Source organism: Gekko japonicus, unplaced genomic scaffold (genome assembly GCF_001447785.1).
Source record: "Gekko japonicus isolate JY-2015 unplaced genomic scaffold, Gekko_japonicus_V1.1 scaffold2166, whole genome shotgun sequence".
In the NCBI taxonomy this organism is placed as follows: Eukaryota; Metazoa; Chordata; class Lepidosauria; order Squamata; family Gekkonidae; genus Gekko; species Gekko japonicus.
The window spans coordinates 251460-274498 of record NW_015172612.1 but is presented as its reverse complement, the minus strand read 5'-3'; the positions used below and the strand labels follow the sequence as shown (position 1 = coordinate 274498).

The 23039-nt window shown below is 47.6% G+C and overlaps 1 protein-coding gene across 1 annotated transcript in view; it reads right to left on the bottom strand.

The window, feature by feature from the left end:
- ADCY1 (adenylate cyclase 1 (brain)) overlaps positions 1-23039 on the bottom strand; it is a gene marked incomplete at both ends in the record, with an annotated part of 244343 nt that overhangs the window by 35623 nt on the left and 185681 nt on the right. The window contains 2 exons of the mRNA XM_015421633.1: positions 3918-4076; positions 14920-15047. Coding sequence (XP_015277119.1) covers positions 3918-4076; positions 14920-15047 — 287 coding nt within the window. The remainder of the gene's footprint in view (positions 1-3917; positions 4077-14919; positions 15048-23039) is intronic.

The window sequence follows — 23039 nt, the reverse complement described above, 5'->3', positions numbered from 1 at the left end:
CTCCCCACCCCCAATCAGCTGGCTGACCGGGGGGGGGGGACTTACCCTGAAAATGATGTGCAGTGACGTGTCTATGTCACTGCCTGTGTGATCTGCAAGTGACATCATTGCATCCGGGACGTGGGGGGCAACACTCTGGTATTTGGGCAAAAACTCTATGGTAGAAGCCAACTGACCATAGAGGTTTTTGCCCAAATACCAGAGCGTCGCCCGACATCCTAGACGTGATGACATCACTTCTGGGTCATGTCGGCAGTGACGTGGACACATTGCTGTACGTCAGAGGGGCCGCCCTGCTGCTCCCAGTAAGCCCCTCCTCCCCCACCGGTTGCCAGGAGGGACCGAGCAACCCCATATGGAAAGCATATAGAAGTGTCCATCTCCCCAAAGCTTATAACTGTATAAAACCCCAAATACCTATATTCCCTCTCATTAAACATCAGAGTTAATTCTAACACATGAGCCTACTGCTGTATTCTGATACCCTAAAACCGACCTTTTCCAATCTGGCTCTGGGCCCAGTGATAGGATAGAGGCCGCTGTGATCATTGTGGGGGACACATTTCATTTGCAGGTGGACAGAATGCTTTTAGTTTTGCTTGGTCTGCCATTGACATAGTTGGCCATGTCCGACTGTTGAAACGCTTGGAGAATAAGGGAATGGACCTGGCCCTCCCTCCCGTGCATGGGTTTGAATTGCGCCGCCATAAGGTTAAGGGGCCCCTCCAGGACCCCCCTCCCTGTCCTGTGTACCAGCCTGAGCCGCATTCCTTTCCCTGCACTTCTCCTCTCCTTATCTCTGACCTTGTAGGCTGCAGATGTAGTGTCTCCACATAATTCATCCGTGAGACTGGTTTCGGTTCCCAGCTTTTAGTATTAAGGGCCCAGGCGGGAGTCAGGCCGATTGGCCCGTAGTGCTTTTGAATCTACTATATCTCTCCCTGAGTCTAGGGGTTCGCCATTCCTAACAGTGACTATGCTCATGCTACCATTGTACTGGCAATAAAAGTATAACCTTTGAAAAAGGGTGTACTCCGTTGCTTGACTGTGGGTCCTGACAAATTATTGTTTTCAATTGTTCTTATGCTATGAGTTTCAAAAGCTTGTCTTAATGTTTTGCTTGTTTGCCCTCCTGAAAACCCTAAGCTTGGCTGGAAAGACAGCATAGACATTTTTTTGGAACACGATAAATGAAATGGGAGTATAAACATGGTTTCAAATCACTCTTATTTAACCAAAGTCAAGAGGGTCGTTGTTGGGGATTCAGAATCCGCTGTGTGAGATTGGACCGACGGAACTGTCTCGAGTTAGACTATCCCCCATGTATGAATGTAAGACCGCTGAATGAGGTCATCGATCCAAAGCTTTGGAGAGTGGAATGGCATCAATATGCTTCTTTAAATAAGCCCCCCAAAATGAGGTCAAACGGCTGAGAGAAAACAGGCTGAAACTGAAGCCTGAAAAGCAGAGCCATTGTTGCCCAGAAAGGCTTTTGTTCTGGAGGGAACTGAGTTGGCCTCTCTGGGTGGAATGAAGCTTTCTGTGACAGATTTGGTGACAACTGGCCTGATCTTCCTGGAGTTAGCCATTTTGTTAGGGAGGGGGGGGAAGAGAGACTGTTGTGGCCAAAAGCACTTCCCCCCCCCCCATTACATCAAGCATGCAAGTTGTCTCCCCTCTTGGACTCAGTGGACCTAGCCACAGCGATTCATGTTACAGTAACCCTGATATTGCAACATACTCTATATGGGAATGTGCTTGAAGACAACCTTGAAAGTGCAACTGGTTCAAAAGACAGCAGGCGCATACCACACAAACTAAATAACCCACTTTCAATGCACTTTGCAACTGGATTTTATTGTGTGAAATGGCGAAATCCACTTGCAAACTGTCGCTGAAGTGAATTAAACTGCGTTGTTTAGCATGTATGAAAGCACCCAGCATCTTGATTATTAACTGAGGCTAGCCACTTTATACAGTATACCAGGGATATAGCCAGGATTTTTTTTCCTTCGGGGAGCATTTGAATAAGTCAGGGCGGGGTCACCCTCCCACACCCCCTCATGAGCCAACCAGCCCTGGGATCTCCCTTGACTCACCTGGGAGGGAAGAGCTGATTGCTGCTTTGCACATGTGAAAACAAGAAAGGCCGATTCCCCACCTGCATACTCCGAGAGCCGGAAGGAAGTGGCCTTTCCACCCTGCTTTCCTCTCTAGGATTCTGGCCTCACTGGTCTTCCCTACTGTGGGGCTGAGACAACCAGGAGGCAGTGACAGACGGGTCTCCTTGCCAAGGTGCTCACCTGCTGCCACCGAGAAGGTGGTGGCAGCAGCAGCAGTGGCGGCACTCTCTGCCCAGCCCCTGGCCCAGCCACGTCCTACCCACAGGGCTACCTCTACCAACCGCTGGGCTTTGCTGTAGATAGCGTAGGGTGATGGCTTGGCAAGATTAAAAAAAAAGGGAGGCCTGGGCAGTAAGTCAGGGGGCCTGGCCCCGAGATGTCCCACTGTAGCTATGGGCCTGCAATATACTTATTCTGTCATCGTTTAGACTGGCTGCCTCATTGTCTTCAAGGACCATTCACGGTGCTGGCCTTACTTCTAAAACCCTTCATCAGGTGGGACCCTCCCCATAGCTAAAGGATCATGTCCTTCTATATATGCTGATGCGGCCGCTCTGCTCAAACCAGCAGGCTCTTTTGTCAGACTGGACCTGCAGATAGGAAAGATCTGTCACTCTTGATCCAACTTTTCCCCCCCTGTGGCAGCCTACAGGCCGTGGGATGGCCTTCCAGAGGCTTCCAAAGTCACCATTCTCAAATGCTTTTAGGAAAACGTACCAGCCTGGATTATTTAAGAGGGTAATGGAATGGTTTCCGAGACTGCTGTGTTTCTCTGTTTTCTGTTTTCGAGTGTTTACTGTTTTGGTATTTTATTTACTGGAGTTTTAATTATGTTGTTCATCACTGTGGGTCTTTTGTTAAGGAGAAAAGTAACGTAGAAACTTCTAGAACTGGAAGAAGTTGGATTTATACCCCACCTTCCACTACACAAAAGAGTCTCACTGCATCTTACAATCTCCTTTCCCTTCCTCTCCCCACAACAGACACCCTGTCAGGGAGGTGGGGCTGAGAGAGCTCTCTCAAGGACTGCCCTTGAGAGAACAGCTCTGAAAGAACTTATAACTGACCCAAGGTCACATCAGCAGCTGCATGTGGAAGAAGAAGAAGAGAAGAGATTGGATCTGTACCCCGCCCTTCACTCGAAGTCTCAGAGTGGCTTACAGATGCCTTTCTCTTCCCCTCCCCACAACAGACACCCTGTGAGGTAGGTGGGGCTGAGAGAGCTCTGAGAGAACTGTCCATGAGAGAGAACAGCTCTAACAGAACTATGGCTTGCCCAAAGTCATCCAGCAGCTTCAAGTGGAGGAGTGGGGAATCAAACTTGGTTCTCCCAGATTAGACTCCGCGCACTTAACCACTACGCCAAACTGGCTATTGGCTATTAAAAATAAATAAAACAACCATTTAAAAATGCTGAATAATTACGTCAGCTTTTCAGAAAGACGACTGTAGAGGTTCTAACGTTTATATCACTTTTACTGTCAGATTTAAATGGTTTCGGCAGTCCTTCTGCGAGGAATCCTGCGAGGAATCCTGCAATCTGGACGTTGTGGAATCCTGCAATCTGGACGTTGTGGAAGAGGCCAGGGACCCCCTGAGACAGAATTCTCAGCCACCCTTACCAAAAGTACAATTCCCAGAATTCTTTGGAAGAATACAAAAAACATACTAAAATGAACAGAAGGCTGCAATGCGGTTATAGCCTGTCAAAGTCACTCAGCACTTCAGAAGGCGTTCAGTCCATAAAATTTGACAGAGGAGAGACACAGAGAGCCTGTTGCCTCTAAAACTTACCCAGGCAACCCTCCGGCCTCCATGACATTAGCGAGAGTCACATCGTTTGACCAAACATCGTACTGCCATTTGCGAAGACCCAAGACGCCACACAGCACCCTCCCGGTGTGCAAGCCGACTCTCATATTGAGATCTACTTCCGTGGCTTCAGCGACTGACCTAAAATGTGGAGAAAAGAATACCGCCTGTTAGAAGGCAGGCTATCTGTATGATACTTCTACTCCTTTCCTCCAGAACTAAAAGTTTATTCGTACAATTAGGGTCAAAATACCTTAGCTGGTACAGTTACCTAACTACGTGAACTTTTTCTGTGGTCAATGTTCCTTCAGATTCCAGAGAAAGGTCTAGATTTCTTAAATCGACGTTTTTCCCCTTTCCTGACAGAATGTAAAATCGAACAAAATCCAGCGGAGAGCAAACGTGTGTTTGTGTTAAATGAAATGGTACAGGGGAAATGCTGGAAAGGTCATCATTTTCCCACTGATACCGTTCTTCTCAGTTGTGCCACCTGGACACGCGAAGCTACTTTATACTGGATCCGGCCACTGGTCCATCAAGGTAAGTATTATCTACTTGGACTGGCATTGGCTCTCCAGGACCTCAGGCGCTGGTCTTTCCCGTTATCTGCTACCTGGTTCTTTCACCTGGATCTGCCGGGGGATTGAACCTGGGATCTTTCGTGTGCCAAGCAGACGCTCTGCCACCGAGCCACAGATTCCTGATACAATTCTACTGCTGGAGCTACAGGTCCTGGAAGTTGCCTGGTTAGGGCTGGAGAGGCTGGAAAGGGGAAGACTATTAGTCCTGGTTCGGGGAAGAAATGGGCTGCTTCCAGATGGGTGTGAAAATGCACCTCCCCCCCCCCCGGGGCAACAGCAGCAAGTGACGTGGAAACAGCATCTACACTTGTGCCATTCCTGTTGCCACTGGCTGCTGCCCTTGCCCCAACTCCTCCCTCCTTCCCCCACCACACCTGTGCAAAAGTGCAGACACAACAGCTGGGCCCAGAGGGTGGCCTGGAAACCACCCCTTTCAGCATCTCTTTCTTTGCCAAGCTGTGCTGTAACCAGGGCTATTTTGGGGCAGGAACGCACAGGAACGGAGTTCCGGCTGGCTCCCGAGTTGGCCACGCCCAGCAGGGACTCGTTAGCATAATAGGCCACACCCAACAGCAGAAACTCATTAGGGTTGGCTACATTAGGGGTGTGTGGCCTAACATGCAAAGGAGTTCCTGCTACAAAAAAAGGCCCTGGGTTTTGACCACAAACAAGGTAAACAGAATAACAAGCAAAAGGTGGGTGTGGCTGGATGACCACACTTCTGGTAATGTGGGGTGTGGCCTAATAGGCTAATGAGCTATGCTGTCAGGGGTGTGGCTGGATATGCTAATGAGTTCCTACTGTTGGGTGTGGCCTATTATGCTAATGAGTTCCCACTGGACTTTTTCTACAAAAAGAGCCCTGGCTGTAACACTACACAGCAGCTTAGCAAAGAAAGGGGGGAAAGGCTTACGAAGAGATAAAAAGAGGAGAATAGTACATGGCATTGAACCGCAACGTTTTGGAAGTGGAAGTGGTCTACCTTTCTTCTCAGGGTGGCGATAGGTGGAGAGCCCAGATGGATAGTCCCCCAACAGCCGCTCTGCATTTCCCTCCTTGAACTCAAAGGGAGAACCCCAGGAACACCATGACTAAGGAATGAGCAAGCCACCGTGTTAGCCTCCCCATTTACATACTCCTACTCCCAGTTTCCTGCCCTGAGGAACTGAGTAGCGGGAGAACAAAAATGCCCTCCACATGGTGGAGCTCAAGGAATTTCCCCTAGTCTCTATGGTAAAGGCCACAGAGACTAGGGGAGGCAGCCTAGGCTGTCACCTGGAATCATATCATCCCCCAAACTCTGCCATTCCCAAGAACTGTTCCTCAAATCTCCTAGAATTTAATGAGGCATAGTTGGGAGCCCTACATTAGGTGGATGTTCCTCTTATATCTGGGGGTGTTCTGCATTCCATGCAGGGGAAAATCCCCATTCGCAAGCTGGCTTGTATTGTGAGCTAAGATTAGCTCAGTCCAGCAGCTGAGACAATCTAAAGCGGGAAGGCAGAGCCATCAAGCTGGACAGCCCACAGAGATCATCATATTAAAGGATTCAAAGCTGTTTTTATGATAGTTTTGAAAGGTCTCCCATACAGCAATCCCCTGGAATACTCTGAAGCTTCTGGCTCTATTTACTGCCTGGAGCCTTAAAAATAAGCTTTGCACGGTGCTGTCTGAGCCGTGATTAGCGTCCAGGACGTGGACCAAAAGTAAGGAAATATTTTTTGATTGTGATGAGATTTGCCCAGCGGTGCAATGAAAGACTCCAAACAAAATCTTGATGGAAAAGAAACCGAGAATCGAGACAGTTCAGTTCGGCTCCAAAGACAATGTCCATAACCCCAGTTTCTCCAGGATTAAATTACAAGCGATATTTATACCACTGCTACAATCCCTCCCCCTGATTTCCCCTGCTTAGAGATGTGAAGACCCAGAAAAATAACACAGAAATTGGGGGGGGGGACAGTTCCCCCAATTTTTTCCTAAGGCCCTTGTTTCAATTTCTCTAATGGAAAAAAATCAGAAATGGGAGTGCTGAAAATAACTCCTATGGGATATTTTTCTCTTTGAGAATAAAAAGAACACATTTTTAAAGACAAGGTGAGCATGCTGCAGACATAGATAGCCCTGAAATCCAAGATGCATTTCTGCACCTTAGGAAGAGGATACCTGATCTTCACGAGGGGTAAAAGCTGAGCTTTCATTGCTTTTCAGCTCTTGCATAGCTTCTGTTGATATTTGGCCCTGACTTCCCTTGGGGTTGATCATTTCATTGTGACATAACCACAGACTGGGTAACCAGCAGCTTATTGCCCTATCTTTCTGGAGGGGGAAAAGGAGCAGGAAAGTTCCATCGAGAACTGAGCTCTGTGTAACCAGTAACCACAGAAGGAAGACAGCATCTTGCTGGAACTACATCCAGGTGTAGATATTATTATTGAAAGCTAAGAGTTTCAATTTATTGTAAATCCAATATAAAAATGTACTCAGTTAAAAAAAAAATGTAGGCTCCGGCCCCACGTGCCGGAAAACGCGCGCGCGAGGGGGGGGGGGCGTGGCTATTTGCGCCATCGCATTCTGACCTGCTATTATGCAATCAAATGCGCCGGCGGCGCTCCGGGGTTTCGTCCTTCGGCACACGCTGCAAAGAGGATGGCCGGAGGGAATAGGCGCCTGTCGGCACGATCACACCGAACGAGTCCATCTGCAACCCGTGGCAAACCATTTGCTAGTAGATCCTTGCAGGTACTTTTTAACTGCGCGTCTTCGGCAGCACGCCACGGGTTGGCCATGGGTGTGCTACGCTTGCCAGATGCTGCAGTGTGATCTCGCCCCGAAAATCTGCCCAGCGTTCATGCCTTTCGCGTGGCAAATTCTCCATGTGACCGGGGCCGTAGTTTAATCGTTTAATGTAGTTTAATAATCAGAAAACGTGGGGAGAGCTGCCCCATAGTATTGCCAAATGTTGGACATGACTGAATGGCTAACAACAACAGCAACAACAGTTCAATAATCTATTTCATGTTATTTACCAGAATGTTTGTATTTTCTATTTAACTCCTATTTTTATTCTTTATAGGTAGCAAGAATTAAGCTACCTGTGCTGGAGTAGCACTGGGTGCATCAGCTTCTAGTTTTCTCTCGCACATTGGGTATACTTGCAATTTTGCTTGCAGAAAACGAAGGCGTTTATAATTTTTAAATTCCATACACATCAAACATTGCACTTTTATGTGCTAAATTAGAACTGATGCATCTCATATTGTGAAAGCAGTAAAATTACTTTAGGTTTGACTGGACACATAGGTCAGTCCCCCGCCCCCAGTCTGTTTTTTCTCTCCAGGAAAAAAAAAACAAATACATTTTTTAAAAAATTTTGTTACCGTCAAAATTTCTGGAAATTTTACATCTCCACCCCTGCTGTTTTCAACACCACAGAAAGCAGTGGTGTTGACATAACCAGGGCTATTTTTGGGCAGGAACGCACAGGAACAGAGTTCCGGCTGGCTTCAGAGTTGGCCATGCCCACTACAGGCCTTCCCTCTGCATGCGTAGCTACAGAGGGAAGGCCTGGAGAACAACACACACCCCCCGGGTCTTGGGGGGGGGGGGGGGGGGCTGGAAGGATTGGAGAGACATTTAAATGCCTCCCCTGGCCTGTCCAAAGGCTGGCTTGCCTGGGCAAGCCAAGGGAAGGCATGGGGGTGTGGCCTAATATGTTGTCAGCTGTGCTGTCAGAGGGTGTGTCCTAATATGCTAATGAGTTTCTGCTGTTGGGTGTGGCCTATTATGCTAATGAGTTCCTGCTGGGCTTTTTCTACAAAAAAGGCCCTGCATAAAGCTTTCTATCTCTCTAAAAGAAAACGCTGAGCGAATTAATCCATGCTTTTGTGAAACAAGTATAGTTACTATATGGCCATAAATTCAGCTAATGTGTGTCAGGGAAGGAAGAGAGAGAGAGAAAAACAGAGCATTCCCTCCTAGCCACATGAGGCAAGTGATGTGGGTCAGGTTGGGAGTGGGTCTGCCAGGTCCCCCCGGCCAATGGTGGGGGCTGGGGTGGCCAGATCCAGGGTGAGAGAATCTCCTGGAGATTTGGGGATGGAGCCTGGGGAGGACAGAGACCTCAGCAGGGTAAAAAGGTAAAGGTAAAGGTTCCCTTGCTCGAAAGCCAGTCGAATCTGACTCTAGGGTTGCGGTGCTCATCTCCGTTTCAAAGCCGAAGAGCCAGCGCTGTCCGAAGACGTTTCCGTGGTCATGTGGCCGGCATGACTAAACACCAAGGCGCACGGAACACTGTTACCTTCCCACTGAAGCGGTACCTATTTATCTACATGCAATTTCTTGCTTTCGAACTGCTAGGTTGGCAGGAACTAGAACTAGAGATGGGAGCTCACTCCGTCTTGCGGCACCCGGGTCTCGAACTGCTGAACTACCGACCTTCCACAGCCGGCAGCCTGCAGTTCAGCATCTAAAATGAAGTCCACCCTCCAAAGCATCCATTTTCTCCAGGGGAAGTGATCTCTGTACTCTGGAGATGAGCTGTAATTCTGAGGGATCCCCAGGTCCTACCTGGAGGCTGGCATCCCTAGCTGAGAGTCAGTTTAGAAAGCACTTCATCACTCAGTGCAGCTCGACGGCACAAAAACGAGGGAAGGGGGAGTTCCCGCCTTCCCTCCTGTGCCATTTTCTGTAGCAGAAATGGCCGTGGGGGGGCTGTTTGTCCGTCTGACAGTCTCCTTATGTCTTCAATCACATGATTCCAGTATTTGTGGAAACAGAGGAAGGGGCAAACAGACCCCCCCCCCCCCGGCAGCCATTTCCACTAGGGAAAATGGCATGAGGTGGAAGGCAGAATCCTCTCTTTTACCCTCAAAGTGCTCCTGTGCTGCAATGAGAGACGGAATAGAGGTGAGTCCTCCAACAGTACGTGTGACCAGGGGTCATTTCGTAGAAAAAGAGGTGCAGGAGCTCATTAGCATAACTCATTTGCATATGCCGCACCCCCTGACACCACCGGAAGTGTGTCAGAAGGCAACACCCACCGCTCAGGCTCCACTGGACTCTTTTGGATCGCTAGCTATTGGGGGGGCATGCAGATCCGTCCTAGCAGAGGAGGGAGAGCTTGTACCTGAAGGAGGGTCGGGGGGGGCTTTGCAACTTACCTGGCTGCTTCTTGCTACTCGTGGCCTGACTGAGGGCTGCTGGGAGCAGGGGGCGGGGCTTGTTGCATGTGCCCGCCCCCTGGGCTCCTTACTGCCAGAGCTCCGCTCCTGTGCGCTCCCGCAGGAAATGGCCCCTGCGTGTGACCACGGGTTGGGGTGAGGGTCTCTCTGACCCGACTCACAATACATTTCTCTGGTAGGTAGACCCTAAAACCCACACTGGTGTCTCTTGAAGTGGGGCTCCTCTCTGCAGGTGCCTTCAATGGACATTCTTCCAGTTTTGACTTCCCGTTTTGACTCACTGGCAATCACACAGTAATATTCTGGAACAATTACTCAAGTCGAATTATTCAAAAGCTGCACTGCTCTAGTGACCTCTGTTTTGATCATGCTAAATTACCCCTTTCCTCAAAGACAGCCTCCAGTTCACGTGCTACCAAACCATTGGCGAGCAGTCAAACTATATCATTTCCTTGTTTATCTTCTGGCTGACACTGATTTGCTTATTTTTTTCCCTCCTATAAATCTCCCCGTTTGCTTAATGTGTATTTACCTTACGCAGCAATGACAAGTGACAGCAAACCAAATGCTGGTATCAAAGGGAAATTGCTGAAACCGTCTCATTACGTTTAATTTTAACCTGTCATGCAACCAATGCAAACTTGTCTCAACAAGTGCAGTGTTGCAAAAGGTGGTTTTCAAATAAATATTTAAAAATTCAACTGGACACTGCGTTCGGAATGCCTTAATTTCGGAGGATGCAGATAAATTCTGTTTCCTCCCCTCAACAAGAATAAACAAACCGTGGTCTTGCTTACAAATGAAATTCATCTTATTTAACAGTTCCTACAGAGCTCTTTAGGCGCTGCGGTGGCTCAAGTGGTTAAGACACTGAACTGCAGACCAGAAGGTCGGTAGTTCAGCAGTTCAAGACCCGAGTGCCGCAAGACTGAGTGAGCTCCCGTCTTTGGCCCCAGCTCCTGCCAACCTAGCAGTTCGAAAGCAAGAAATTGCAAGTAGATAAATACGTACCGCTTTGGTGGGAAGGCAACAGTGTTCTGTGCACCTCAGTGTCTACTCATGCCGGCCACATGCCCACGGAAACGTCTTTGGACAGTGCTGGCTCTTCAGCTTGGAAACAGAGATTAGCACCGCATCCCTAGAGTTGGATACGACTGGCTTTTGGGCAAGGGAAACCTTTACCTTTACCTTGCAGGGCTCTTTACACTGCAGTTAACTTTTAAGCAGATACTGCACACCCATGTTAATATAGGGTTGCCAGGCCCCCCTCGCTGGCCACTGGCAGGGATGGGGGGGAGGTAGGGAGGGTTGCCAAATCCAGGTTGGTAAATTCATGGGAGATTTGGGGGGTGGAGCCTGGGGAGGACAGGGACCTCAGTGGGGCACAATGCCACAGAGTCCACCCTCCAAAGCATCCACTCTCTCCAGGAGAACTGATCTCTGTAGTCTGAAGAGGAGCTGTAATTCAAAGGGATCCCCACCCAGGCCCCACCTGGCGGCTGGCATCCCTAGGTTAACATGAGTCCTCTTCAGCTATTATTAAAAAGCACTGAGACATAAACTTTAACAGGTTTATGTCTCACTACTTTTTAATAATAGATATACCCCTTTTCCTCTGCTTTTTCTTGGGGGGGTGCTTTTCCATCCTGACAGTTACACCATGCCGCACAGTTAGACTGGAGACCATTAGTGCCTTAGAGACCAAGAAGGGTTTTTTGGGGGGATAAACTTGAGAGTCCAAACTCCCTTCCTATCTGACGAAGGGAGCTTTGACTGTCAAAAGCTTATAACTTGAAAAACTCTTTGGTCTCCAAAGCGCCAGTGGGCTTGAATCTCCGCGAGATCAAGATGGGTGGCCGCTGTGTTGGTCTGTCTGTAGCAGCAGAAAAGAGCAAGAATCCATTAGCACCTTGAAGACGGACAAAATTTGTGGCAGGGGAGGAGCTCTCGTGAGCCGCGGTAGCTGAAGAAGTGAGCGGCGTCACGGCAGTTCATGCCCTGCCGCATATTTTGCTAGTCTTTAAGGTGCTACTAAAGGAGCTGCGGTGGCTCAAGTGGTTAAGATGCTGAACTGCAGGCTGTGGAAGGTCAGTAGTTCGAGACCCGGGTGCCGCATGACGGAGTGAGCTCCCGTCTCTCGTTCCAGCTCCTGCCAACCTAGCAGTTCGAAAGCAAGAAATTGCAAGTAGATAAATAGGGACCACTGTAAAGATAAATAGGTTAAGACGCTGAACTGCAGGCTGTGGAAGGTCAGTAGTTCAGCAGTTCGAGTCCCGAGTGTGCCGCATGACGGAGTGAGCTCCCGTCTCTCGTTCCAGCTCCTGCCAACCTAGCAGTTCGAAAGCAAGAAATTGCAAGTAGATAAATAGGGACCACTTCGGTGGGATGATAACAGCGTTCCGTGCGCCTTGGTGTTTAGTCATGCCGGCCACACGACTACGGAAATGTCTTCGGACAGCGCTGGCTCTTCGGCTTTGAAACGGAGACGAGCACCGCAACCCTAGAGTCGGACTTGACTGGCTTTTGAGCAAGGGAGACTTTTACCTTTACCGAAGGTGCTACTGGACCCTTGCTCTTTTCTGTTGAATCTACGCAGTTCTACTGCAGACCAATATGGCTACCCTCTGAACCTATCGCCAAACTGCACGCTGGCTCCTAGAGTGCCAACAGCGTTATTCTCCGTGGTTCACATGGGTGGTGACCTGACAGCCTTTTAACAAACAGAACGAAGCACTCTCTTTTCCCTCACTCCATGTTCATGGCTGTGGCAAATAATAATGCCAGTCTGCACAACCGTAAGGACTCTTCCAAGCCAGATTCAGGCCACTGACCAAGCCTTGTGCGTTGCCAGGAGTTATTTCCCGGCCTAAAGCTGGGGTCTGAGGCAGGCAGCAAAACCGGGAGGTTTTACTGAGATCGTTGTGGGCAACTGTTCATGGCGCCTGAGCTGTGTTTTGCTTGGCAAGTCACGAAATGGGCTGACTGGCGGATATGGAGGGAGCCCAAAAAGTTCTCCTCTGCTTGCCTTGATTCACTGCCTTGTCAAAGAAAGAGCACAGAGCGGAACAGAATGGAATGGAATGGAAAAGCTCTGCCCAAAATCCACTGTGAGGAGGGGGGGGGGGGAAATGACCGCCACCCCAACATAAGAGAAAAAAATTCAAAAGAGCACAGTGCCACAGAGACTGGAGAACACAACCAATGTTCCCTCTAAGCTGTGGAGTCTTGTGAGCAAAAATTCAACTTTGTGAGCTACTGGCATTTAACGTTGTGAGCGAGCGATTTGGCTCCTGCATAAATCAGTTTGCTCTGGAGCCGTCCTTCCTGAGCGAAGAGAAAAATGTGTGAGCCGGAGGCTAAAAAATTGTGAGCTAGCTCACACTAACTCAGCTTAGAAGGAACGCTGAACACAACCACTCCAAAACAAAGGGTGATGCGGAATGAAACTGGAGTCCAGTGGAACTTCAATGACCAGCAACTTGAAAACATGAAGCTGTCTTATACTTAATTGGGACAGTTATGACCTGATCAAAGAACAAATGTAAAGAAAACAGTCGTGAGAGTCTGACCCACAAATCAGGCAGTCAACAAGACTTGCAAAGGAAATGCTTTCTGTATATTATTGTCAACAAGCCCTACAACACAATGAACAAACCCCTTCAAATCATAAGAACATCCTTGTGTAAAAATACATCAACGTCGTCTCCGGATTATATAACGACGTTTCAAAATTGGATCTTCCTCAGGAAATAGTACAAAAGCTCTCATGCTCATAAAGTGCTTTACAAAAAAAAAACAAAAGAGGAAAGATAATACATTCAGATAGGACGCTGATCTCAATAAGTATTCAGGCTCAAATATGCTGCTAGGCTTCTGAGGCGTCCCAGGCGTCTCACCCACAAGGATTTTCTTATGATTTGAAGGAATTTGTTCATTGTGTTGTAGTGCTTGTTGACAATAACATACAGAAAACAGAGCCAATTTGGCATCGTGGTTAAGTGCGTGGACTCTAAACTGGGAGAACCGGGTTTGATTCCCCACTCCTCCACTTGCACCTGGCTGGATGACCTTGGGCAAACTGTAGTTCTGATAAGAGCTGTCCTTGAAAAAGAGCCGTTTCTGTCAAGAGCTCTCTCAGCCCCACCTACCTCACAGGGTGTCTGTTGTGGGGAGGGGGAGGGAAAGGAGTTTGTAAGCCGCTCTGAGACACCTTTAGGTAGTGAAGGGCAGTGTATAAATCCAATCTCTTCTTCTTCATCATCTTGTTTGCAAGTCTTGTTGACTGCCTGATTTGTGGGTCAGACTCTCATGACTGCTTTCTTTCCATTTGTTCTTCTATACTTAGACCATTGGTCCACCGAGGTCAGTATTGTCTGCTCTGACTGGCTGTGGCTCTCAGGGGGTCTCAGGCACAGGCACATTATCTCCTACCTGATCCGTTTAGCTAGAGATGCTGAGGATTGAACCTGGGACCTTCTGCGTGCCAAACAGATGCTCTACCACTGAGCCACGGCCCTACATTTATTCTAGCGTATTCTTTCCTGAAGTATAAACGCACCAAGTCGACTGATATACACAGGGCTCTTTTTGTAGAAAAAGCCCAGCAGGAACTCATTAGCATAATAGGCCACACCCAACAGCAGGAGCTCATTAGCCTATTGGGCCACACCCCTGCCAGCACAGCTCATTAGCACATTAGGCCGCACCCCCATGTTACCAGAAGTGTGCTCATCCAGCCACACCCACCTTTTGCTTCTTATTCTGTTTACCTTGTTTGTTGTCAAAACCCAGGGCTTTTTTTGTAGCAGGAACTCCTTCGCATGTTAGGCCACACACCCCTAATGTGGCCAATCCTAATGAGTTCCTGCTGTTGGGTGGGGCCTATTATGCAAATGAGTTCCTGCTGGGCGTGGCCAACTTGGGAGCCAGCCGGAATTCCGTTCCTGTGTGTTCCTGCCCAAAAATAGCCCTGGATATACACAACAGAAAGGTGTGTGTACGTGTGTCTGGGAAGGGGGAAAACGATACCAAGAGACGTTGGTTCAAAACAGAGATCCAGTCCAAACAGGAATCGGTTCAGTTGGAAGGAATGGGGGATGCTCCCAAACATGGTAAGACTGGCAACATGCGGATTGAAATGAGAATAAGCGGATACAAGAGGAAGTGACAGAGGCACCGCGGCTGTTTCCCGCGAAGCATGAGAGTGACTGTAGGACTTACGTGATGGTGTCAATCATATCCAATCCCATTTCGACACAACAGTGGGCATGATCCGTTTTGGGCTGCGTCAGTCCTGATACACAGTAGTAACAGTCACCTAGGATTTTTATCCTTCTGCAGTGGTTCTCCTTTAATTAAAAAGAAAAAGAGGATATACATAAAACAAAAATCTGTTTCACTGTGGGCAAGGTATGTTTCTACACTTGTGCAGACCGTATGATGGATACCTGTTTTTAGAGTTGTATGAAACTCCACCTCTCTTGTGAAGTCTATGATACCAAACTCTGCACCTCCTATAGGAATGAACAACCCAATCTTAAAAAACGTGTACTCAAAATTAAGAAGGAACAGGATTGGCTTTGACAATTATTGAAAGTTAACAGACATAAAAAACAGATTAAGATACAAAAACAAAAAATGGAGGGAGAAGTTACCTATAGATATGTGTAAAGGGGGGGGAAAAGAAAGGGTGAGATGAAGAAGATCTAAGAAGTGAGCAGGAGGTTGGAGCACTGTGGGAAGCTGCGCAGGGGGGGGGGGAGGGAAGAGGGTAGGATGTATAAGTATAAAAGTTTGTGACTTATGTTTGCCTTTGTTTATTATATCCTAATAAAATGTTTTTTTTTAAAAAGGAACAGGATTGCAGTATAAGGCATTTTGCACCTATTCATTCCCTCCCATCCTTCTCTCTCTTTTCCTCTTCCCTGTTGTTTTCCCGTCTCAGTCATAGAACCAGGGGTCATTCCGTAGAAAAAGAGCTAGGGGAACTCATTAGCATAACTCATTAGCATATGCCACACCTAGGAAGCCCTGCGAAGGCCCTCCCTGGCCCCAGGCAGGCAGGGGTGGGGAGAGGCAGGGAGGAAGCAACTTACCCTCCCTCTTCTCCTGCCTCCTCCTGGCTGAATGAGGGCCGGAAGCGGGGCGGCCGGAAGCAGGGGGCGGGGCTTCATCATGTGCCCCGCCCCCCTACCTCACCCGGGGGAACTGTGTTCCCCCGCGATCCCCCCCAAAATGACCTCTGCATAGAACATAAGCTTCATGGGGCAGAGACCAGTCTTAAGAGAACATAAGAACATAAGAGACGCCAATGTTGGATCAGGCCAAAGGCCCATCCAGTCCAACACTCTGTGTCACACAGTGGCCAGAAATACCAGTGCCATCAGGAGGTCCAGCAGTGGGGCCAGGACATTAGAAGCCCTCCCACTGTTGACCCCCCCCCCAAGCACCAAGAAGACAGAGCTTGGGGTACTCCATAAAGCCCATGTATGCATTACCATGGCGTGTTGCTCTGTCAAGCACTAAATAAACAAGTTGAAAATGTCTTGGACAGCTGATGTTCGAAAACAAGTCAAAAACAATTTATTTAATTTTATTTAAAAATCCAGCCTCTGCTTTTTTTTCAATAGCACATGCCCAAGCAGGCAATCAAAAGCATAAAAGCAAAGACCAAACCGGTAATTGTTCTCCCTTTCCCAAAGTACTAGAACACGAGGGCATCCAATGAAGCCGATGGGCAGTAGGTTCAGGACAGACAGAAGGAAATACCACTTTACACAGAGAGTGATTAAAATGTGGCATTCGATGCCAGAGGATGTAGTGATGGCCACAGGAAGACACAGCTTCAGGAGGGGATTTGATAGATTCATGGAGGATAAGTCTATCAGTGGCTACTAGCCATGGTGACTGAGGGGGACCTCCACGTTCAGAGGCACCAATCCTCTGAATCCCAGAGCCAGGAGGCAATATGCGGGGAAGGCCTCGGCCTCTCTCCCCTGTTGTTGGCTGTCCAGAGGAACTGGCTGGCCACTGTGTGACCTGAACACAATGGATTGCTGCAAAGTGCATACAATTAAGAATAATAGACAATAATTAAACAATAGTACTGATGAGCTTCATGATGTTTTAATCTTTGTTTTTCAACAATAGGGCGCCACCAAACAGAAGATGATGACGACAGCTCTTTGCTAACAGTTACACCTTTCAATCTTGTTGTCCGATTGAAAGGTGTAACTGTTAGCAAAGAGCTGTGGAAGAAGTTATCTGAATTTAAGAACACCCTTGTGGTTGACTTTATTGCACAAGAACGCTGAACTGAGACCTGTTTAATAAAGAAACTTGGAAACGAACGGTAACTCGGGAGGTTCGTCCGTTCATCTTGACGTCATCATCTTCTGTTTGGTGGCGCCCTATTGTTGAAAAACAAAGATTAAAACATCATGAAGCTCATTGTCTATTATTCTTAATTGTATGCACTTTGCAGCAATCCATTGTGTTCAGGTGTCATTTCATTGCTGCTCCCTTTGTTGGTATATGGCCACTGTGTAAGACAGGATGCTGGACTAGATGGACCCTCACTGGTCCGATCCAGCAGGGCTCTTCTTATGTTCCCAAAATAGGTTGTAGCAGCAGCAGCAAAACGAACTAAAGCAGGCAACCGTGGACAAAAGTATCAAATTCATAAAAAGCAGTTGCGCTCTGCTTAGAAACCAGCCATAAACTCTAACACTGAAAGAAGCATAGATAAAAGCACTTCAAGACAGCTGGGGCGGGGGTGGGAAGAGCCTATTTCATCCAGAATTGATGGCAAGGAAGAGCGCTTCACCCTGGTGCAAAACGGGGGACATTTTAAGCATTGAGGCATGGAGCTGAGAATGGTATAGGGTTGCCAACTTTTGGCTGGGAAATTCCTGGAGATTTGGGGATGGAGCCTTGGGGAGGGTGGGGTTCGGGGAGGGACCCTGTCACAAAAGTGGCTCCTCAGGACAGAAGTCTTTGCATTTTCCTGTGGGACTGTTAAGCCCTAAGTTCTATCTGGATAGCTTCCAAGCTACAAGGTGCCATAATAAGGAGCACCTGCAGTTAGTTAGCAGTTAGCTTAACAGTGGCCAGCTGTGAGCTGTCAAAACAACTACCTGACATCTTACCATCTTGACAGTTCAAGATCTAGGTCAATTGACTGAGGCCTGTGATTGGTCAGTCAATCACAAACGTGACAGCTGAGCGAGGATAAAATCAGGAGTCAGAAACCACAGAGGGAAGACCAGAAGGGTGGGTAAGGAAAAGGCACAGAGGGTGTCAGAAATGATGTGGAAGAACCGTCTGCCCAAAGGACTTGTGGGCCTGGAGGAAGAGGCTGTCACTCACTCCAGTAATTTCTGCTTCAGTGCTGTTGGGAAGACAGCTGCACAGGGTCAGCGTTAGTGGTTAGAGAGTTAGATTTGTTATGTTTGTTATGTTTGTCTTTGTTTCAATGTATATACCAGGGGTGTCAAACATGCAGCCCGGGGGCTGGATCAGGCCCCCGGAGGGCTTCCATCAGGCCCGCAGTGTAACTGCCCGTCTCCTCCTTCCAGTTTTGCTGCTGCTGCATCATAGCTTGCTTTGCCAGACTCTCTTAATCACTCTGCCATTTCAAGTTTTAACCTGGGTCCTAGACTCAGAACTCTGAGCATGAGATTTCTGTGGTGAATGCCAATCAATCAAAAGTAGGTTTGCAGCTTACAGATACACACCTGAACAGCATACTCAAGCGTGCAACTGCACAGATGTTTTGATGCAAATAATTCAGAGCAAGAGGTCTCAGTTATCAGATACTGTTAAATAAACAAAATATTGCAAGAGTGCTAATGTTTTAAGCATGGTTTTTATGTTAAGTTTAAAAAAACCCTTTGTGTTTGTGTTGAGTTTATATCTCCGCTACCTGGCATTACATCTTGTGACACACGTGACCCGGCCCAGCAAGGTCTCGTTTATGTCAGATCTGGCCCTCATCACGAATGAGTTTGACACCCCTGGTGTATACCCTTTCCCTTATTTGTTTGTTTTTATTATACTTTTGTACATTTTTGATTCTGTTTTAAGGTGCCTGGAATGAGCTACTGGCCCAGTGCATAAAATCACACTACCAAAGGAGATTGGGTTTTTGAAATATTACCTAAGCTTTTCTCATCACCAAGCTAACCTGAACCTTTGGGGGGGCACACCCCCGGGGGTTGTGCCAGACCCTCAGGAGGTTATAATGCCATTGAGTCCACCCTCCAAAGCAGCCATTTCCTCCAGGGGAACTGGCCTCTGTAGTCTGGAGATGAGCTGTAATTCTAGGACATCTCAAGCCCCCACCTGGTGGTTGGCAACCCTTAGCAACTGCAGCAGTTTGAAGAGGTGACAATAGCCCGGGTGCAGTTTTGTGGCGTAGTGGTTAGGGTGTCAGACCAGGATCTGGGAGACCTGGGTTTGAATTCCCACTCTGCCACGGAAGCTTGCTGGGTGTCCTTGAGCCAGTCACGCACTCTCCGCCTCACCTGCTTCAGAGGGTTGTTGTGCAGAAAAAATGGAGAAGAGGGGAATGATGTAAGCCACTTTGGGTCCCCATTGCGGAGAAAGGTGGGCTATAAATTAAGTGAATGATAAATAATATTATAATTAATGGCTTACAGTTCTTCCTAAATGCATGTGGTCCTGGGGCTGCCACATCTGGGTTGGGAGGTTCCTGGAAATGTTGTGGGTGGAGCCTGGGGAGGACCTCAGTGGGGCATAATGCCAGAGGGTCCACCTTCCAAAGCAGCCATTTTCTCCAGGGGAACAGAGCTCTGTAGCAAGTAGGGCTGCCAAGCTGCGGCGGGGGATCCGCATGTCTTCACAGGATCCCTGCCGTGGGGGACAGCGATACGCGTTGCACCGCCGTTGCCAGGATGTGACGCTATGCGTCGCTCTGGCAACGGGACTCCAAACAGCCCCGTTGCCAGAGCGACGCATAGTGTCACATCCTGGCGACGGCGGTGCAACGCGTATCGCTGTCCCCCGCGGCAGGGATCCTGTGAAGACGTGCAGATCCCCAGCCGCGGCTTGGCAGCCCTAGTAGCAAGCTGATCAGTTGTTATTCTGGGAGGTCTTCAGCCACCACCAGGAGGTTGCACCCTATCAATGTTCACTGTGGAAAAATTATTCCAGTCCAATTACAGTCCACAAGTTTGCTGTTTCTTCTTCTTTTGTTGTTGTTCCTTTATCCCACGTCATGCAGTGCGGCTGCTTCCAAACAAGTGTCATGTGACTACAGATTTCCCGGGTAAACGATCTGTTTCCCTCAATGCTTCATCAGGTCGCTTTCAATCTTCCCTCTAAGCTGTGGAGTCTTGTGAGCAAACATTCTACTTTGTGAGCTACCGGCATGAAAGCTGTGAGCGAGCGATTTGGCTGCTGCATACATTAGTTTGCTCTGGAGCCATCCTTTCTGAGCCAAGGCAAAAATGTGTGAGCCAGAGGCTAAAAAACAGTGAGCTAGCTCCCACTAACTCAGCTTAGCGGGAACCCTGGCACTTTATACTTGGAGCCCATGCTCTACATCTCCGACTCAGAATTAATCTTGTATTTTCTTGGCATCTGCTGGTTCTATCTCATTACTTACTCTCTCATTACTCACTATCACCTGGAGGTTGGGCAACCCATATATGGCCAGATCACATAAAAGCAGGATGCTGGCCCTGTGACGGAGCCTCTTCCCTTCCTTCAGGCATTCTCTGCCCCTTTTCTTTCCTATCCATTCTCTAGGGCTTAAAGTCTGGATTGCAAAGAGAGACGCTGTTGTGCACTTCGTCCAGTTTCACAAAACTTTTCTCTCCGAAAGATTGATGTGAACTCAGACGTTAGGATTTGTATGTGAGTTTATTTTAGGATATTTTAACCAACATCTTGGTTCAGTTCAAGCCCATAGAACTTTTATTCAGTGCTTCTGGGAATAAAAAGAGAGGCGTTCGCTATGGAGTCAACGAGGCTTTCCAGATTTCTGTTGCTGTTCCCTTTGAGAGGGTTGGATTGGCTGGCTTTCTTTGTGAATTTATATGCTTTTGATAGGGATTGTTTTGCGAGACCTTCCATGTAATTGCTGAGTATCAGAAAGTCCGAATGCTCGCGAATGGCCCTTTAAGAAAGACTATGCATGACAAATCATGATGCACCAAGCCTTGGGACAGCCACAGTGCATTCCTAAACTGAGTTACACCATCAAACCCTATTGATTTACAAAATCCCAACTGTGGCTGCGATCACGCATACCAAATAATCCACTTTCAGTGCACTTTCAATGCACTTTCGAATTGGGTTTTGCCAGTTCACACAGGGCCCAATCCGCATCTAGCATTTGCTCTGCTGTTTTACCAAACCCACCCTGGAACAGAGATTCCCCTCTACATTGCATGCCTCTTTCACTTTGATTGTCGGATTTTACGTCAGTGTCCAGACTGCATGCTGCTTTCACTTCCTTTGATCGCTCAGTTTTATGGTAGGCGTCTGCGTAGTTTTATGGCCATTCAGGGGTGACTCTGCGGTACCTTAATGTGGTTTTGAGCCACATCTCTTTCTGTTCCAGTGTGGGTTTGGTAAAATAGCGGCGCAAATGCTAGATGCAGATGGGGCCAGTAAAATCCAGTTGGAAAGTGGACTGAAAGTGGATTGAAGGTGGATCATTTAGTGTGTGTGATCGCAGCATCTGTTTAGGATGGCACGGCCGGTCTCACAGCCCGCCTTTGGCCTTTTTTGCTAGCTCCAAGCCCAGCATTGTGAAGTGAGGCATGAGGTCAACACAGTCTCTGGATAACGGATGAAGACAAGTCAGCACATCTGTGCAGCTTCAGTGACTCTCTCCTTGGCTGATGTAAAATGCTGTCTGAATGATGGGAATTAGGAAGGCAATTCAAGCGTTCTCAATCGATTCCAAGGAGCAGGACTTAAAGAGGAACCTGAAGAGGCCAGTGTTCCCAACAATTCTTTGCCGTTATCCATTTACTGTATTATATCTTGCCTTTCTCCCCAGTGTGATCCAAACACAGGTTATGTTGTTTTCCCTTCCTCCATGGTACTCTCACACCCAGGGCTTTTTTTGTTGAAAAAGGCCACACCCAACAGCAGAAACTCATTAGTATAATAGGCCACACCCCTGACAGCACAACTCATTAGCATATTAGGTCACACCCCCATGTTACCAGAAGTGTGCTCATCCAGCCACACCCACCTTTTGCTTCTCATTCTGTTTACCTTGTTTGTTGTCAAAACCCAGGGCTTTTTTGTAGCAGGAACTCCTTTGCATGTTAGGCCACACACCCCTAATTGTAGCCAATCCGAATAAGTTCCTGCTGTTGGGTGTGGCCTATTATGCTAATGAGTTCCTGCTGGGCGTGGCCAACTTGGGAGCCAGCCGGAACTCCGTTCCTGTGCGTTCCTGCCCAAAAATAGCCCTGTTGTTAGGCATGGCACGTGCATTATTACCTGCATAGCACTTCAATAAAAAGCACATTTTCTGAGAGTATAATTCCTAGCCGAATCACTGAACATGATATTGAAAATTAAAATAGTATCTTATGTATCTTGTCGGTGTTTCTCCCCCCCTTGCAAATCTGATGGTAATAGTGTGATGCCTGGTGCCTGTTTGCAACACTTATCCACAAAAGCCAATATAGTTTTTTTGTGGGAAAATCAGTATTTATTGAGTCCCTGAACATAATACTTAACCATATTTTTTTGCCACTGCTGTCGATGACAGATGTATCTTGCAAATAATCTCATGACGGGAGCCTATTCTAAACCCAGTTGAGACAATATGAAATTAGCCTTTGATTTCAGTAAATTTCACTCTACATGACTCAATAGGGAAATCTCCACTTTCCGTAGTCAGCTATTTTCTTCATCCGCATCTATTTATAGTAGCCGATGCCTTAACAATTTGTTTGATTGTGTTCTTGTTTCTTTTTCTCCACGCAGCTGATTATCAGTTCTGAGCGGACTAACAATAAAATCTCTGGAAGGGGGGGGGGAATCCTCATTTGTTATGCAAATTAACGATTTGTTTTCTGAATGAGTTCTTACTCATAATTCTCAGAAAACATATGAATGAACAAAATTCACCCAAACAATGGGAGTTGTAAATTCAAGTCAGACTTGAAGAGAGCCGCTTCTCTGGGGAAAATAAATGTTTATTATCTCATCAGAGAATTTGTGCAGGTATATTAAAATGAAACATGGCTTGCTAAGCACCGTCTTCACAGCCTCTCAGGGAAAAAAAAGGTTCAACATCCAATACACATTGTGAAGTAACAGTGCCAAAATAAATCACAAAGGTTTTGGTC